The 19,370-nt window shown below is 50.5% G+C and overlaps 1 protein-coding gene and 2 pseudogenes across 1 annotated transcript; all 3 read right to left on the bottom strand.

Annotated features, from left to right (window-relative positions):
• Positions 1 to 702: 702 nt before the first annotated feature.
• On the bottom strand, positions 703 to 2,581 carry SAPIO_CDS1401 (uncharacterized protein; the record flags this gene model as incomplete). The annotated part of the gene is made up of 4 exons (XM_016784681.1): positions 703 to 1,193; positions 1,263 to 2,316; positions 2,387 to 2,398; positions 2,477 to 2,581. 4 exons carry the CDS (start codon positions 2,579 to 2,581, stop codon positions 703 to 705), a joined length of 1,662 nt encoding a protein of 553 aa, XP_016645797.1.
• Positions 2,582 to 4,416: 1,835 nt separating this feature from the next.
• Positions 4,417 to 5,307, bottom strand: SAPIO_CDS1400 (annotated as a pseudogene; the record flags this gene model as incomplete).
• Positions 5,308 to 8,032: 2,725 nt separating this feature from the next.
• On the bottom strand, positions 8,033 to 9,883 carry SAPIO_CDS1399 (annotated as a pseudogene; the record flags this gene model as incomplete).
• Between the last annotated feature and the right edge of the window lie 9,487 nt (positions 9,884 to 19,370).

Raw genomic sequence — 19,370 nt, 5'->3', positions numbered from 1 at the left:
ACTCAATGAAAAGAGCGATAGAAATGTTATAAGAAATCCATACTGGGAAATATACAGGAATTATTCTCTCAAGATGAGTGGATTTACTAGCAGGGAACATCACGATGAAGTGAGATTGAAATCTTCCTGGGGTGCGGGTCGCAGATTCCACCAAGTGGACCGCTTTTTTTTTTGGTCGTAGAGATCGATGTGGGGCCCGAATTTTTTGCAATTGGAGTTTGTTTGGTACTTCGCACTAAGCATTTTTCTCCCGCCCAGTCTCGTAGTCCGGCATCAGGGGCTCTAAACTTCAGGATTCCTTGCCCGCAGAGAACCACTAATTAGTCTCATGTGGTTTGGATCTTTGATATTGTCCTTGGTGCAGGGAGAGTGTTCAAAGACTTGCAAGAGGTGCGGCCAAGAGCGCATCTCCAAGCCACTTCGAAGAAGAGTGCCTTATCACCCTTGCTATCTGCCTCCCCTCCGATCCTGGGTTCCCTTTCCATGTGCCGCATCTGGGACAACGCATCTGCTGCCTGGTTTTCTCTTTTCGTAGAGAACACAATGCAGCTTACGTATACGTCGGTATTTAGATCTTAAAGAGTGTGGTAGTATTACAAGACATGTTCTCTCGACTGGAGAGAGGCGCATAACGCAGGGAACATCATGAGGAGCCGTGATTGAATTTTGAGCTACGGTTGCCGAAGAGGCCTTTCTAAACACTTAAATAGGGACATCGAAGAGGAAAACCAACACTGTGACCCCGCCATACAGGGCAGAGAAGCATAGAATCAGCCAAACCTGGAACAGCTTCTTATTAAACCATTCCGTTTCAAGGTCGGTAACGCCGTCCTGCATAGTATCTAGATCGGATTGAAGAAGGTCACGAGCTCTCCCGAGTAGATACTTCATGTGGCGTTGCCGAAGAAACCTAGTTAGAGTTGGCTTGATTACAGTCTCGACTCGGGACTCCCTCCGGTAGACCATGTAAGCCCGATCTGAGTCGGTGCTCGCGGTATTGGCTGGTTGGTTCAAGACGACGGCCGGCATGGCAGCTGGCGCGGACATTTGGGTTGATAAAGGAGATTCTAGCGGCTTGTATGTTGCTGGTGCAGTCTGGCTTCGTTCGAGTTGCAGCTCAGGGGTACTAACGGGACCAGCCGCAACTGCTTCCTCTTGCTGGTTCGTGTCGTCTTCTGCCCCTGGAAGATCTCCTGGAGAAAAATGTCAGTGTGGCTCCTGAAATAGCTTCTACTGCAGCTGGAATTTCGCCCTTCACGTACTCCAAATTTCTTCTGCAAAAGTAGAGATGGGCAAAGCTAAGAGTAGAAGGGGCAGAATCTGCCCAAACCCCCATTCGTTTTCGTCGCCTTCTCGGCCGTGGTCCGCCGCTCGTCTCCGCTGGTAGAGTATGCCGTATATGCTGCCGATCAATAGAGTGTAGACTCGAAGGAGGTCAAAACACAATGAGAATACGATCTCGCGGAATGAGAGAAACATCACGAACGCAACGGTAATAATGCGCCGTTTAATCTTGAATTTCGTAGTCTCGGCATCGGCGGGATTCAAGAGCGCTCTGTTGCGCACCCTAACGAGTGCTCGACTCGGGAATGAAAAGAACCAATAGATAAAGCTGGTAATTTGCGCCATGGGAGGCCACCCAGAGACGCTCGGGAAGAGCAAGACGGTAATGGACCAGAGTGACCAGAAGAAGACGACCACGTCGATGGTGAGCATCCCGGCTTCCTTTGGTGTAAACCACTCGGAAATGGCAAGCTTGTCGAACACGCACTGAACGGACAGGCCATACATTCTATCAACCATAAAGTAATCGTTCCACAGAATGAACCTACTTGCAAAAATGCCAGCGGAGAGGGTGAGGATCCAGATGTATCTCCACACCCTCGTGAACAGCCGTTCATGCAAAACGTCGACAACCGCAAGGAGCATACCCTGAAAGGTGATAAAGGAGAGGTAGGAAAGCTCCAATCCGATGTAAAAGTGATATTGCGTTACCGTGCAATGTCTCGAGTATAGAACGATGAAAATCGACGCACCAGTAATAAGTTGGATGTCGGTCAGTTGCAAGCAAATGGCCTGGAGCTTCTCCTTTGGGATCGTTCGAAGGCGACGCGGCCAAAGAAAGTCGAGCAACTCGCGTACTCGACGCGGTATGATGTTTTTCCAGACGAAACGTACGAGGCGATCCGCTCTGTTCTGGAGGAGAAAGTCCAGTTTATTGGAGAACCTCTCAGGTACCACACCCTCAACGAAAAGATAGGTGATCCCAGCGAGGCCACTCGTGAATATCGCATAGATGAAAAAGGAAGCGATGACCTATAGCAAATAACGATGTATAAACAACTGACCTCCCAAGGAGGTCTGGGGTTAACGTTTAGGTACATACACCGATGCCAGCCTATCCTTCCGAATACTGGTCAGAATTATAATCCATGACATACTCTGCAGAGATACGGTGACAATAGGTGTTCCTCACTATATCGGGATCCTCGTCAAAGGGGTAGGGCGCTACGCTTTCGTTCAAGCTAGCTTCCAGATATTCATCATCGCTCGCGCAGAAATATGTGCCGCAAATTCCCATTATGTTTGGAGCCTGATCTGAGGCACGGAATTGCCTCTGAAGGGTGTAGTAGATGAAGCGCGCGTTAGAAGCTAAGAGTAGAAGTAATAAGTATGATGGATTCCATTTGCCTAAATAGCCTCAGGGTTAGAAATCTGTCGTGTTTTTAAAATGTTCATCACTCGCTAGCTATTGAAGAGAATGGTTGACGCGCGCAGCCTTGCGGCGGGCTGGGCGCATCTCTCAGCTGTGATGATGCCAAACCCCCGCAATAATTTTGAGCTGATACGCCACCACCCGCCGATTTTCTACTCTCTTGGTGATAAGACAATGCAAGCTGCCACCCCTCCATGCTCGCGACAGCATTGTACTGTGGGCGCCGATTCTGACCACATTGTATGTTGATCTTGCCTTTCACAGCCAACCGCCTTTATATAAGGCTGAAGCGCTATTAACATGACCCAGCTTGAACAGAAAGATGGAGCTGTAAGCAAAGAGCGAAGACATTCGGGTTCATGTTTGGCATGTTTTGCAAACCTGGAATAAGGATGATGATAACGAAGAATCGGGCATTTGAGGGTGATGACCCTGGGCTGCCCCTCGGCGCAGAAACGTGGGAATGCGGCATGTCAAAGCCCAGGGCAGCATAAGTTCTAGTATTAATTATGAACGAGGAATCAACTCCGATGAAAAGAAGGGGAAAACGTTCATCCTTTGGTGATGTCTGTCAATTGGCCAATGTCAAGAAAAATCCATGCGGTAAGGCGGCAGTCCGGGCCTGCCTGGCCGGGATCGGAATGTTGGTGTCTCTACGTCTAGATCCAGAAATTGATGTTTTGAATTCCTCAGTGCTTCAGTTTCAGTCGAGGATGTCACATTCGCATTTGCAAGATACGTACCAGAGCGCGTTCCTGAAAACGTTGGCCACTTCATCGTCAGCAGCCAGCTGACAAGGTCCTGACAGCTGATGAACTGGAAATCACATGCAGAACATTAAACTAACGCCCAAGCAGGCTGTTATTGGCCACCCCACTACAAGGCTGACCGAGCCCAGGCCCTCCAATGACTCACCGCCCAATACTGCCCACTGCCCTATAAAGTTTTTCTGTGCTCAGGGCAACTTCATCTTTTCCTCCTTTCCCCCTCTTCGTGGAGCATCGTCCTCTTCAACGCTGCGTTTCTATGCTACAAACGGAGAGAAGCCCGTCTCATTTCGAGACGAGCCTCTCTCAAGAATCCACCCTTCTCTTCACGGGGATTGATGTGTTCATCCATCAGGCATATGAGAAATTCGGAGTAATCTCTTCACCAACCAACCCACATGGTCGGGCTCTGCTCGTCCTGGGTCTGCCCGCAAGGGTCTGGCGTCACCGTGCGTCTGCAACTGGCACCAGAAAAGCAGGTATGGAGATTGAAGGATGGGATTCTCTTCGGAGGGTTCCGTCCTTCTTCACTTCATCTACCTATGGGAGGGCCGTTGCGAAGATTGTGTTTGAAAACACTGGAGTGCGATACGCAGCGTGCTGGACATTCCCACCCTCTTCTCTTTCCGAGGAGGGGGAGGGACTAGTACAATTCGATTCCGATTATTCTGTTGAGGACGATGCTTCACCATTCTTTTTCTTTTCTATCTTTTGGGCGACAAAGCCGGACTCTGAACCTCCTCGTGGTGTCGCCTGGAAACTTGCATTTTCAAGGCCAACTCAGAGACGCAGCTCCTCGACTATGTGTGTGCGCGTATCCTCAAGTATTGGTACATGGCTTATTTCCCTGGCGTCGGCGCTTAGCATTATCACGAAGCTGCCACCAACGCACTCGGACAAACTTCAGGGGCTGCGTTTAAAGAATAGTTACAACTACCAAACTTCCGCTTCTCCTTCGCCAGTGTTTCCCACTTCCTGCTCATCTTTTCCATCAGTTTTGTGCTCTTCAACGTTATCGTCCCCCATCTCCTTTCGCAAAATAGACTTCACAATTTCCATCATCTTGATCGTTGCTTGACAAGCCTTGTAACTGTGTCGAGCGTTCTCGGCGACGCTCACGGCTTCGGTGATGGCGCTGTCAGCACTCTTAACAAGTACCTGTAGGTACTTGGAATCATATTCGTCTTTCCCACCCAGCAGTCTGGCACTGATTCTCTTAAGTTCATCGCACTGCTCCTCCAGTTGATTAGGCGTGCATACAAACCCTTCCTCGACTCGTGCATCGGACCTGCACTCGTTCTCAGTTTTCTTCCTCCACATCCGATCGAGGACGACATCGTCAGAAAGGGACCGGATAGAGTGGGTGACGGAATCGAAGGCCCGTAACTGACGGCTGTAAAACTCGTGGGCGTCGATGACCGAGCGGTGGAGGCGAGCGATTCGTCTCTTGACTTCCTTGAGGATGTCGGCATCCAGGTTCGCGAGTTGGTTCTTGGAGGTTGCGTCGAGCTTAACCCCGTTCATGACAGTGGCGGCATGAAAAGTTGGGCTGGGCATGGTGGAGTTTTGGCCGGCTTCATCACTGCGATATCGTCGCGAGCTGGTGGCGTGGAAGGGAAGTGGGAATTGTCCTGTGGGATCTTGGGCGATGTAGAAGGGCCCGAAGAAGGGTGCTTGAGGGCTAGTAGCTTGATGGATGTGGTGGTAACACTCTCGACTGGGTTGATTGGGAGTGATGCGGATGCCGGATCTCTGCTCCCAGTCAGAAGCAGAGGAACCCGAATCTTGATTGTGAGACCGATGGCCTTTTCTATGCGCAGACATAGTAAATTTCCTATGGTGGGTTGATTGATTTGTGATGTGTTTGGTATCTGGTGTGAGAGAGTTTAGAATTTAGACTGTGGGCTCCGGGAAGGGGAAATATATAGATCTAGGTATGTGCCATAATCACTCCTGGGAGAAATGAGAACTGGAGCTTCGGAATATGTCTGAATGAATGAATTGATTTGATATGCTTGCTATTACTTGCTTTCTGATTGAGCAGCTATTGATGCTCCATGCTCTATTTGATGCTCCTCATTGAGCCCTTTCTTGGGGTCTTCCACTAAGCCCACATCGCCATTACTCCTGTGATAAACTGAGGTAAGAACTGGAGCTTGGGAAGATGCTTAGATGAAGTCTTGATATGACATACTTATTGTTACCTTCTGATCGACTAATTGCTCCAGGCTCCAGGCTCCATTGATACTCCAATTTTGAAGTCTCTCCTTGATTGTCTACCGTGCCACCCCTTCTTGAGGCCTTCTTTCTGATATTAGCCAACTTATACCAAAACCCAATTACTCCTTTCGAATCCTACTTGACAAAGGGCAACCTGGGGGATTTAGTGTTCCGCGATAATTGTATCAATTGCTCAAATGTTTTATTCATTGCTAGCATCTATCTATCCCATTCTCAATTTGACAAAGTCTACATATAGCTTTGAGAAGCCAACAGGGGCACCAGGGATCAATGAAGAGCTCCAACTATGCCATAGATCTCAAGAGCAATCCAACATCGAACTATATCGATAAGTTTGGGTATCCCGTCCCTCCCGGCGCCTTGCAGCGGCAAACTTGACCCGCTCCCCGAACCTTATCATACTTCCCCAAACTTTAAAAAAAATAAGAAAAAAGGCCCAAGGCGCAAACCTTATTTCCTCCCGTGCCTGGCGATCAGGGGGGCGTGTGGAAAGTAGTCGTCTCCACGAAGCACTGGGTACACTGTATGGACCAGCATTGATGAGAGTACAGTGGCTCAAGGTGTGTTTAACGACCACTTGATTTGAACATTCCTGTCCTGATCAATCTCTGTTTTTGGCGATGATGTATTTTATTTGCCCCGCTAAATAAGGGTGTCGACAGGATCTGGATTTGGATGGAGGGGCAACGTGCATGAGAAAAGGCAGCAAATAATTCCGGCGCATCTGTAAGTCATCCGTCAGTTGAATTGGCCTGGTGGGGTGTTTGCGCCTGTGCTTTTTGTCTTTTCCAATTTCCAGTCTTCCATTCTAAACAAACTCGGGACGGTGGTGGAAAATTAGGAGAAGAAAAAGAAATAGCAAAACATTGATAGAAGGCCTGCGTAGGGAGGAGTTCGGAATAGAATACATCAATTGATCGTCTTCCTTCCCCAATGGGCTTCAAGCCTCGCGGGTACCTTAATCTACCCCAGATGAAACCTGTGTCGAGTTAAGTACATATTCGAGCTACCTCGAGCGGAAGGTGCGAAGGAAGTCGTCCCGGATTTATCATGGGAGAGGGAAAACAAAAAAGGAAAGAAGACAAAGACACGGGGACAGCTTGATTCCAAGTAATACCCTGCCTCAACTACTTACGCACCGCATTGATATGTATACGAGTACTTCGTGCTTCTGCGGCAAAGGGCAAAGAAAATGCGGCTCGTCACCCCGGTTTTCCAGACGTGGTGATGCCCAGCCTTGGCAAACTTCCCTTCCCTGCAGACCGACGCAAGCATAAGAAGTACGTCCCTCTGTCGTCCGTCGCAGTACCTGTGTACTTCCCAACCCTTCACTTGCTTCTCGCCCTGCCTGGCCCTGTACCTACCCACCCTGCTTGGCCATGTTGCACACTCCCATCCCATCCATGTCATGTCGCGTCGATCCGCTCCGATCGCATGAGTTGATCCCATCCCTTTCGGAGTCAAGTGTCTCTCTCTCTCTGTGCCCAACCCTCCCCCCCTTCTGACTTTACTCTCTTCTGTTATTAACCCCACGTCACGACAGATTTATGCGCCTCGCCAATTTTGATAGAATCGGCCTGCGTGGCAGTGAACTTGAAGATTTACGTGGGAATACGAGACTGGGGATATCGTATATTTTGTTTTTTCTGTCTCCTTGTTTTTTCACTCAATGCAAGGGGGTCGTTTGGGATTCTCATTATTTGTTATTTGTTATTTGTTTTATTTTGGGCTCTTGCTCCATCTACGTACAGCAAGGACTCTCAGTTCGTATTTGCCGACATCCAGCATCTGGTCTGGGCCTAAGTGAGAGAGAGGGAGAGGACCGACCTCGGTACACGAAAACATTGACCGCCGCCTGAGCCTTACGACGTCACGGACCCATCCCAGGATCCAAAACCGAGAAGAACTGAAACGCCTCGAATGAACCAGCTTCACTTTTCTGAAGTCCGTATATAGAAAAAAAAAAAAGAAAACCCTCAGAATAATCCTGAAAAAAAAAAAAAAAAATGCTATGATGTGGGTGTCTTTGATCGCCCCACACACGCCATGCTCCATTCCAATGCAAAGTAAATGTTCAGTGGTCACATAATGTCCCTGTTTCCCTTTCGTAAATGCAGACAGAAAAGGAAAGGAGGAAAAGAGAGGAAAAATCAAGAAATAATCGTCTCATCCACACATATGTGGTGAGGAATCCAAGCAAATGCCGTAAAAACTCCGTGTCCATATGGTTCCCATAGGTATCTTGTGCGTCTCCGCAGCCTCCTCCACTCCACATCTCAACCCCCTGCCTCAATTGGCATGAATTAAGTTAAGCCCTCCCCGGAGGGCATTCGCGATAAATCTCCGTCTTCATAGACTGGAGCCGCTCCCGCATGTCCAGCAGGCTCTCGATCTTGTCTTGTGGTGGATCTTCGAGTGCCGAAATCTCCCAGTGAAGCTCCTCGTATTTCTCATAATACACCTGGAATTTGTGAGCCTTCTGGAAGAGATCGGCCGAAATATCCGCCCGTTGCCGCTTGGTCTGCGACGACTCGCTGTCTCCTTCGTCGCTGTCTGCAACGCGCTTCCGAGGCGCAATGACAGGTCGCGAGGCCGCCACTACCTCCGCCTCTGTTTGGTCGAGATCCGATGCATTCGTCGGTGGTGACGATGCCAGAGGAGAAGACTTCGCGGGAGATGTGTTCTTGCTCCTGTACGAGCTGGAGCCGCCTCGCGAATTTTGGCTCAAGTCGGCCGGCCGTTGCTTAAGGGACACCGGCGGCGCCGTCACGCCAACCGGTCGCTGCTGGAGACGTTTGCTCAGAGGCGTGCCCGAGCTCGAGCTGCTTCCGTCAATGTCGTCCTCCTCCTCTTCCTCACGCCGCCTCTTGATAGGCGGAGGAGCAACCACCGGCTTGGCAGCTGGCTGCTTCGCCTTGACCGGCTTCGCAGGAGCTTTTGGCTTGGGTGCCACCGCTACCGAAGCCGCAGCCGCAGCCGCAGCCGCCCGTTCCTTGGCTTGCTCAATCACCTTCGACTTGGTCGCGAGAGCTTGGTCTTCCGAGTCAGAGTCCGAATCAACGACAAACTCCTCCGACAGGATCCTCTTCGCTGGACCGCCGGCCTTGGGCGCCAACTTGTTAGGTGAAGTGGACTTGGCTGCCGCTGCCGCCTTGCGGGCAAGGAGCCTCTTTTGTTGCGCCTCCCGCTCGCTCATCTTCTTCTTTGCCGGGAGCGGATTAGACGCCGATCGAGACATGCCCACCGACTTGCTCTCGGGGGTGGAGCCATCATCCTTGCTCGAGTCGGTGTTGCTGCTGTCTTCAGCCTTTTGCACCTTAATCTTGGGAGCCGGTTGTGTTGGCGTGGCGGCAGCGGGGCCCTTCGTAAGGTTGGCTTGCAATCTGCTCAAGCACTTGCCCTTGCCTCTCTCCTCCTTGGGGAGTAACCGCTCCCATTGCGGTTGGCTGGTCGACAGTCGCATCTTGTCGTACTGGCGGATCGCGTTATCAATGGCCTTCTGCCTCATCTCTTGAGAGTCGTAGTCGTAGTTCCAAACATCCAGCTCTTTCCAGTACGTCTTGCTCATCGCCCACTTCTGCGTCGTCTCGTTGAAATCGGCAACTTTTCGGAGAGTTGGCATGAACTCCTCCGCCTTGCCTGTCCATTTCTCCTGGAGGTAATCGACCGGTCGATCTTGCGCGGCGAGCTCGTGGATTAGTGTGATGCGTTGCTCTTTCGCTCGCTCAATCGCTTGTTGTGACGCCGATAGCATAGGGCCGAGAGAAGGCGAGCCACCGGTGACGCTAATGGCAGGAGACGTGGGCATTGATCTAGGGGCTGAAGAAGCGCGCACGCTGGACAAGAGCTTAGACTTGCCATTCTTGCCGCTTTTCTTCTGTCCCGTTATCGAGTCGACTACCAATGCACTGTTCTCCATGTCAGTAGCCATTTCGGTGGATTCTCTCGAGCGTGTGTCTCCATACTGGGTCTTCTGAGCTTCAGCCTGGGCCAAAGATTGCTGGAGGGCCTCGAGATCGGAATCGAGCCCAGATGAAGTTGATCCGGACTTAGAGCTGGTCTTTCCAGACTCCAGCTTCGTCTTATTGCCCTTCTTTGTCGGGGAGGCCTTCGACGGCGCAGCTTGTGAGAGGATCTTCGGCTTGGACCAGATCGACATCGTATTCGGCACCTTCTTCGCTCGCTTTATAGAATCGGAGAATGGTTGGGTGAGGTAGAAGTCGTGCACTGCAGGATCGGGATTATGCGGTATCGTGTGGGAACTAGATCCGAAATGTAGAGCCTGTACACAGAGAAGGGTAGAATGTCAGAGTGGCAAGTTTAAAGTATATATATATATATATGTGTGTGTGTGTGTGCGTGTGTATGGCGTGGCCAAGTATGTGGGCGTTGTTGTCTGACGAGGGGTATGGCTCCATGGAGCGGCGCGAGAGCAAGAGGCCCCGTAGGGTGCCTCCTGTTATCCTCCCCATGCAAACAAACACACCCGAATATCCATTGGCAGTAGGATTGCAGAGAAACTTCTCCAACAATAACAATAAGACTGCCCGATGGCGGGTTTGCCAACACAACACAGGATACTCGCCATTGTGAGGGCTGGGAAGGTAGCACCTACCGGACTGCTTCCCAAAGATAATTGTATGCCTTCGCCATTCTGGAAGCACTTTACTAGATCCTCAATCACATCGTCGCTCAAAGTTATGGCAAATGCCTGGGAAGGAAATGATTTCTCGTCCCCAGGGGAGCCGCTCAGAAGCAGGCCATCGTCTGGTACTCGCAACGGAGGCATTGTTGTGGTATGTATGTAGTTCGGCGGCGAAGGGGTTCGAGAGGTGTCGGAATGGAGCGTTCGTCGGGAAAATGGGGTTCGAAGATGATTGCCGGAGAGGATGTTCGTAGAGGAGTGGAAGGTTGAGTCGAGATCGAGCACTGTTTTGCTAGGAGAGGTGGAATCGGGAGGTATTTTGAATCACAGGCGAGATACCTGGGGGAAGGGGAGAAACAGGCTTTGCTCTATTCGAACCCTGCAATGCGAGAGGGAGAACAAAAACTCGTCTCAATACTTGACAGAATCATAGACTGCCAGATGAAGTTGTTGGAAGAGTCGGGAGGGAGGTCACATTGTCCACCCGGACCCTCTTCCTTTGTCCTCTTGTCACAACAATGGCAGTAGTGACAGAGGTGAGAATGGGTGGCTCAATGCCAGTGGACCGAGCGATGATTCAGGTAGTCGAATTTGGTAGAGCTGGCTGGAGAAGCAATAAGATCAGGGCATGTGAGAAATATCTTGGAGAGGGAGTAGAAATAGTAGCCAGAGGTAGTAGAGGTGAGGTGAGGGAAAGAGAAGCCCGTGATAATAGATGAAGAGGAAGGAAATGCTGGCTATGGTAGGAGTTGAGGAAGCAAGAGGTTGTACTGGGGTTTGGGGGTGGGCAGAGAGAACATGCGAAGTAGAATGGAACTGGAAGCCTCTGGAGCGGCGAGCGGAGTCGATGAGTGGATAGTGGAGGGGGTGTAATACTGAGTACGAAGTATAATTGTACCTCTGGGCTGTTGTTGTTAGGCACAGTACAACTGACTTGTACGCAGTTGTGTACACTCCTTGTACAAGTGTATACTAGTACAGGGACAGGACTGGGGTACGGCTCAAATGATTATTGACCACTGATGCAGGTGGGTAGTGCTGCTGTTTCCAGCCAGCAAGTCCACCAGTCCAGCAAGTCTAGCACCCGATGAGTGCACAATAAACCGTCACGGGGGCCAAGGTCGGAATCATGGGTGGGGGTGTATGTAGCAAAGACAAAGGGCAGGCACATGTCCCTAGCTCACTTTCTTGGACCCTGGCGAGACTAGCAGACCTCCATGGTACCAGAATGCTCGAATAATAGAGCCATCTAACTCACCCCATTCTCGCCGTTCAAGTTTGCGACGACTCATTGTCCTCCGAGCAAACTTGTTCTTTGGGAAAATTGCCTTTTGTCGAGACCCAGGGAGCAAGCCAAAGGCGATTGACTAGGGAAAACTCAAAATGACAAAGGTCCTCGGACGACCAGGCCTCGCTCTAACAATATAGGCTCAAGGTACCGAAAGTGGCTTGAAGAAGTGCTGTGTGAAAAAAAGAAGAGGCACCGAACAGTACCAAGTGCAGTTGTACCGCCTGTTGTACCTGACTTCGGAATGCGGGTACCTTGTCTCTGGATTATGACGGCTGCTACATCGGACTACTCCATCCAGTAAGCACTGCCAGCAAAACATGTACTTTATCGTATTTTCTTTTGGGGTATACAGGATGATACTATGATTTGGTTATGCACAGCCCGGTACACTTCCTATCCTGTACTGCCAGCTACTTTTACACAGTCAAGCCCCCAGTCATTTCCATGGTCTGCCTCACCCACTTGAAGTTCTCTGGGTCGACATTTCGTCAACGGAAGGTGAAGATGGGGGAGGGTGGGATGAAGACCAAGCATGCGGGCCTCCATTCCCATTCTTCGTACGAAGTCACTTTACAAATCCATTCGAATGCGGATAGACTGTTGCTGAGAGGAAGAGGTACGGCGACGGTCAATGAAGTTCGGTCTTGAGCATGAACAGATCCCAATCCGTCATCGGGCCTGTGATTCTGAAGTATGGGCAGGAATACTTCGTACTTCAGCCAAGTTCAATGTTCTGATTTTGGAATTCCCTCGCCAGGCATTGGGCGATGCAACTTTGTGTGGCAAGCCCCCTCGACTTTTGCTTTTTCGAACTCGGCGTTCAACTCGGCCTTGCGAGGTCAAAACTTGCGAGAACAATTGCAATCTCGAACCCAAGGTGCACCAGTTCAGGCGGACTGGACTACCCGTCCCCCTTAAGAGGATTGCGCTATCACTCAACGCATAGTAGGGAGAGGCGAATCAAATTAATAAGGCTTCCCAAGACATTTTAATCTGTCTGTCGCCCTGGTGCGTAAACGTGTAACGAGAAGAACGGAATCGACCGTTCATGCCCTCATATATAATAAATGATGGTTTTAAAGAGGGAATACCAATAGCAATAGCAATACCAACATTATGATAATATTTCAGGTACAGAGTAAACAACATTAGCCGGTCATGACCAGCGATTAGCTCATGTTTACATATTGGCACTGATTCAAAGACCAAAAGCGGTAGAAGATAAGCGGGCGACGACGACTGCTTTGCTTTTTGAGAAGAAGCGCAGGAAACTCGACTGACGGCGAAAATGTTCCTGGAAGTTTAGTTCAGGTGGGAGACTCCTCGCAGGAGGGGTAGAAAACGTTGTAACGATACTTGGAGTTGACCAGGCATTCGACTCGGACGCCTCGAGCGGCCGATGAAATGGCCTCGTTAGTTCGCCTCTCCATATGAAGTACGAAGTAGTTTAGTTTCCCCCAACACAACTCACGACGCGAAGAGCTGAGAAAGTTTGGGGAGATGGGGGACCAAACGCTTTTCCAGTCACGACCAGTCGCCACCCCCTCCCACTGCAACGGTACCAAGTCTAAGAGGTGCGCTTTCGTCCCTAGGAATAGATTATGTGGACGAGCGAACAGCGTCATCGCCCTCTGAGAGGGCATGTCGAAATTCCAAAACCGTCACACCGTGCTACGTAGTGCGAAAAGTACATGTGACCGGCTGTCAAAAATGTCAGCCCAGAAAGGCCAGTTGGGTCGGCCCCATCACAGGCTCGACCATGGCCAATTTTCTCCAATAAGGCTGTTAGTCGGCTTCTCCCAAGGCATCGTCCACAAGCCAGGGCCACGATGTACTCGTGTTAACAGTTTTGATCCCGTTCAATCCTCCGAGGCACAGCTCCTGGCTTCGTGGTGCAGGCAGCATACAAAGTAATAAATATCCCGAATGCCCTCGTACCACAATGGTCCTTTCCCAGTAATCAGGTCGCGCGGGAATTTCCGTGCGGACCCTCGAAAACTGGCTGGAATGGCTCGTGGGTGGGATGGTGGATGCAGCATTGTTCGGCACTACTGCGTATTAGGCCTGCTATACTTTCCCAGTTCGGTCGATACCGGCCTCAACCCTTGGGCGCTAGGTGTGGGGAGGGTGCACGCCGATGGATTCATCGACTTGGAGATTTTTTCTAAAGAATGACCAAGCGATCATCGCAACGGACCGGTCTGGACCTAGCGGCATGATGTTTCCCTCCCCTCCGCCTTTGACAGCTAACAGGACAGCAGGAACAACAAACACAGGATAGAGCCACGAAGGGTCGGGTAGCATGTCCAGAAAAAGAAACAGAGAAAGAATCCCACCATCAGCGATCGTGCACGGAATTTTGTATTGTCACCCTTTCCGCCGAATCCTTGGGTGGTGGTCGGGAATAAAAGAGAAAAAATAAATCCCCCCGGAGTCTCGGGGAGTCGACCACCCTCATTGCTCTGTTGTCTGTGCCAAGGTGTGAGGGAGTCGGACGCATATTCGCTCGCACGTACCCACACCCCCATCCCATCACAGCATCAATCTTGTGTGTTCGGATTGCAACAAGGTTGGCTTCCAGTCTGATGGGACGAGTGAGGGGTTTTGGGGTGGCCGAGGATGCCAGTCGACTAGTGGGAGCCGGTCCCAAACCCGGAATGGGAAGGCAGTGGCAGTTGTTTAGATTCACATCAACCACATCAACACCATGAACTATCGGGAATTGGTGCAGACTAATGTTTAGGAGAGCGCTCAAAACAAGGAGTTGAAATTGGGGGTGTAAATTCATACTCTACAAAGTACAGCTTCTCAATACAGTAACACACCAGAGTGACTAGCATAGAGACTTACGAAAGACAGAACCTCAAAGTAGAATCTGCTTTGTCAGTTCGAGAGATGAATCACCTTCTCGCTTGTTGTCCTCGGAGAGATAATCTAGATCCAAGGCATCCATCCCACGTTGACCCGGGTGAGCAGTTCAAGTCAGACGAAGGGGGCGAATCGTCATTCTTCCCTATGGTCCTGATTCGCCCCACGCGAGGAGACACCGAAATCAATACTCCGTATTCATCATGGATGGTCAGCGTTGGCCAAGTTTGGTTTGGCAAAGTGAGCCTCGTGAAACCACCCATCATAGGGCTCAACAATAAGCCTTGAATTTGCTGTCATTCTCAGATGCCCGCTTCGCTTCAACGTTCCATTCCCTCAATACTGCCACACTGAGCGTACGAGGGAGTGCCAACTTAGCGTAGCCATTCCTGCCTGTCCACACTCCAAGACAAAACAGACATCCTCCCCGTCTGTTGTCAAGGCTTGACTGTGTATCCTTGATTGTATGGTTTTCTGAGATCCCACTAGCTGTTGGGTTGGCGACAAGCCTCCCGCTTCGGCTGACGCAAGTGATTGGGGCCAGGTACCTGGTTGAGGCACAACCAATGCTGAACCGTTGTGCAGGTAGGAAGTGAGGATACATTGATCTAATGTACTGTACTTCGCACACACTGGCAGTGGGGAGGGGTGTCAGAATGGGGTGTCAGCCCAACCCTTCTTGGTCTCAAAGGACCCTCTTCAGCCTGGCCGTGCGACGGTGTATCCCTACCTACCCTATCCTGCAAATTGGGGTCTTGCAGCATATCATATCCTGAAAACGGGATCTATATGTGTATGGAATATCGAAGAATGCTGTGCTGCTTTGAGCTCGTCGGTAACTTCATGGACGCTGGAAAATACTTCAGCTGGCTAGGGCCAATTTGAAGCTATTGGCGTTCAAGCAACGTTTTGAACCTGGCAGGGATGACGAAAACTTAGCGCGGGATTGTGAGTCGGCACAATCACGAGGGTGCCTGTATTGTACCTCGCAACTGCGAGAATCTCCCAACACATCGTCCTTGGCGGCGGGATCTCACGAGGGCACTCTCCTGCACTACGTAATCTACGAAGGAATAAGATGTGTGCTCGCCCCGAGCCTCATAGCCGGTGGCATCTGAAGCAGTGGGTAGCGGGGGTCACTGGGCTGATGATCGCCATATGGTGGAGGGGTTTCCGGAATGGCAACCTAAATTCGTTGTTCAACCTCTCGGAACGTCTTCGCTCTCCGCTCACATTGGGGTCGCTGTCACTTCACACACCATCATGAGAGACCCCAATGCTGTTCGCACGAAATATCTTCTTGTGCACTTGTACGGAGTACATACAACCTAGTAGGTAGGGTTCAGTTATTATCGATTACTACACCCTCGTTTTTCTCTTGCTCTGGGTATTGCAGTCTACGAACGAAATTGAGGGGGGTGGACTCTTGGTCTCAGCATGATGATCACCGAGGGAGGGGGCGAAGTTGAGATGAAAATACATGATCGCCTTCGTTTCCCAAAATTGAAAGCTATTGATCTGTTCACGGAGTATGTAGTTTATGACGGTTGATCTGGCGGTGCATCCGAATGACAAGACTGGAATCTGCGCCCTGCGTAATTTGGCGTTGGTACATTATTATTCACTTCCAGACCCGTGACGATGAAACGTGATTTTGCTTGTTGATGAACCTGGAAGTCGTCTTCCCGCTCTTCGTCCCTTCTTACCACCACTCGTCAATTGGTGCGAGTTAGGCGTGAAAGCACCAAGCACTACCAAGAAGGTTTCTTCCCCCGTACACTACTAGATCGGTGAAGTGATTAGGGGATTAGAACAGAGACTAAGGCTCTTCTGGACTGGCTACAGCAACCATTTACGCATGAAACCATCGTTATTAGTGCTCTTCCGGGAGTCTGGGTCTGAGACTTGCTTTGGGCTTGCCAAGCAAAAGAGACACAGACGAACCCAGGAGCCCTTGTCCGGACAGGGCATGGGGAGAGAGTATCCAGCACCCCTCGTGGCTTGGCCCTGAAGCTCTGACCCACTTGACGATGTAAGATCCCTCCGCGAGATGGGTTTATGTTTTCAAGGATGCAAAGAAGATCGAGTCTCTCCGTTGGATCAAAAGCGAACCTTCAGAGAGTCTGAGATATTTCCCTAGATGCTCGGAACTCCTGTAATTATGTTGTAGAATTCTTGCTTGCCCAGTAGGATAGTATTGATCTTCGTATCCTAGCGACAATAAATGATGGCAGCAGTGTCAAGTGGAGCCTTACCGGATCGATAATAACAGAGCAACCAGTCGCAGTTGCAAGGTGGACCAGAGTGAATTGAACCGATGTCGGATATACACTAATTTCTCACAGAACCCCTAAGGGCCCCGTGTCCGATGCCCTGTAAATAACGGTTGGGGGCGAGGCTCTCTGCTTTGTAGACGAATTCTCCTCGTGAGATTTTATATGTACTCCGCCGCTCGACCACCGATATCACAGCTACTAACTTGCCCACTGGTGGATACGGCTGATTCGACCAGCATCAACCTTGAACCGGGCCGGTCAGCCCAGCTCAAGCCACGTTGTACCCCATGCGATGCGCCTCAGCTTACTGTAACTCAGGTCCCATCGCTATATTAGTTCCCCCTTGTAGGCGGTTGTTTTTCAAAGTGCAAAGCCGAAAGCGGGAAAGCATCAATTGATCTGGCGCTCCAACTGATAATAGTGGTGACAGACGCCGTTCAGTTTAGTCCGCCACTCATCAAGATCCATCCGGGTCATTCTTACTGGTTCGCCGGAGCGGGATGGATTCAAGAATACCCCTGCTTGCGCCTCAGCTCAGCCCCTTCCACCTTGTTTCAAGGGAGGAATACTGATCGATTGCTCTGCTGTTATTCGCAAAAAGGCCTACGGACGATGAGGATACGATTCGAAGCCGATGAGTAAGTTGGCTATTTGTGGAAACCGCCTACTTCTGGCAGGTGGGCATCAATCAACTTCTTCGATATTGATCCCGTCCGTGTTTTCTCGGTAATCCTCCTGTACGATATATTGATTAAGGGCAACGTGACAAGTTCTCGAGGCAACCTTCTCCCATTGATGGATTGTCGACGGTTTCACACTACCCTATGGGACCTCGTACAAAAATAGAGTCTTGAGGGATGAAAAGGGAAGAAAATCAAGGTCCAGCCATGAAGTACACACTAACATTAGCCCTGTGCCTCAGGTGAGATGGGATGGAGCTTCAGGTGAAGCCACACATTTTAATCGTGGGTCTCACTGAAACCCCAGTCCCTTGTTCGACCCGTCTTCACAGGTACTTCGTACAAAGTCACGATTGCGTCTGTCGACAATTGGAAGCACACTTAATGATCGGAGGCTGCCATCTTCAAGATGAAGTGATGCCATGAACTGGGCGACAACAGAGAAAAATCACCTTGCCACGGCTCAGAATACCGTCGGCTTTATCGAAGTGCTTTCCTCCTCCTTATCCCCACGTTTGTTCCGCTTCTGTGCAGGCGAACAAGGGATCAGAGAGTGGCATATGGGCCGGCGGATCCCAACATGCGGATTGGACTGCCATATTACCCTGTATGCAACATCTCGGAGACGAACTCCGTGCGATATCAGAGGCTACGAAATACGCACCTCGTACGCCGTTCCACCGAAGCAAGGCGTCTGCTATAAGAACATCGAAGCATCGCCGACATCAATACTACCACTCAGAAGGATTTCAGACGCTATTTATACCCGAAGATGCTAGTAGGACCGATTAGCTCTTCTAGCAAGGCACAACATTGGCGTTTACTTAGGTGACTCCAAGCTGATACTCTCTACTCGCCCGCAGTGTGTCAGACGGAAGCGGGAGATCCAAAAGGTGGAAGTACTTCGGATTGTCCCAGAAGTTTCCTGGTGTCTCATGTAAACCAGGCATTACGTGGGCAACGCGCCAGCTAATTGCAACCGTCGTCAGCTGTTTAAGGCGGCATGATGTCACTTACTTCGTCATGAACCAGAGGAAAACGGCTTCGCTGTTAGAAGTGTGATTGGATCCATTAATGTCCAATCTATTCTTGGCTTGGGATTATTACGAAGATTGCATCTAATGTCTGCGAGGATGAGGCCGCATGTACGTAAGGGGTTTACGAACTCCTTTTTCATGGCATTGTTTGGTGAAGACCAACACGAGTCGACCCCGAACTCAAAGCAACCACAGCCACCGCACTTTTCCTCCAAGCATAGCGCCGTCTTGTGTGCTTGTGTGAAGAGATAAACTTCCGAGCCTCTTCCGTTCAAGCTCCAATGACAGTGCCGGTCTAGACTCTGATATACCACTATTACACTACCTCACACTAGTTCAACTCCGATGACCGTGGGTTGAGCTTGGTTGCGCTAGTCTGGTCGATAAGTCCGCTAGCAGCTGCTCAACAACCTCAGAACGGCCTAGCCGACTCACGGGAAGGGCGCCAAGCTTGCTGTTGCTCGAAGGGGTATCTCCCGCGTGCCTCCATACCTCCGTACCACATCCGACAAGTACGAAGTAATGAGTGCAGTGAACGAAACAGTGAGTGCGCAATGATTCCATCTGCGAAATACGCGCGGACTTACGAACATAATCAATACTTCATCAATATTTCGTAGTTTACTTAGTGTATTTAAGAAGGGGGGTGGTGGATGCCCACGCCTGCCTCCCCACACACGACCACCGCCGTCAGGCGGGGGGGGCATCTCGCCAGCCCAGCTCAATCGTCTTCCCCCCACCGCCCCCGCGAATTGGCTACCTGATTTTCTTTCGACAACGGGCGCTACCACCCTTCCGACGGGGGAAATAGACGAGACATCCTAATCCTGGGGGATATTCATACGAACC

Source organism: Scedosporium apiospermum (assembly GCF_000732125.1).
Source record: "Scedosporium apiospermum strain IHEM 14462 chromosome Unknown SEQ_SAPIO_0055, whole genome shotgun sequence".
Lineage (NCBI taxonomy): Eukaryota > Fungi > Ascomycota > Sordariomycetes > Microascales > Microascaceae > Scedosporium > Scedosporium apiospermum.
Note: the sequence above shows the minus strand (reverse complement) of the source record. Positions and strands in the feature narration are given on the sequence as shown.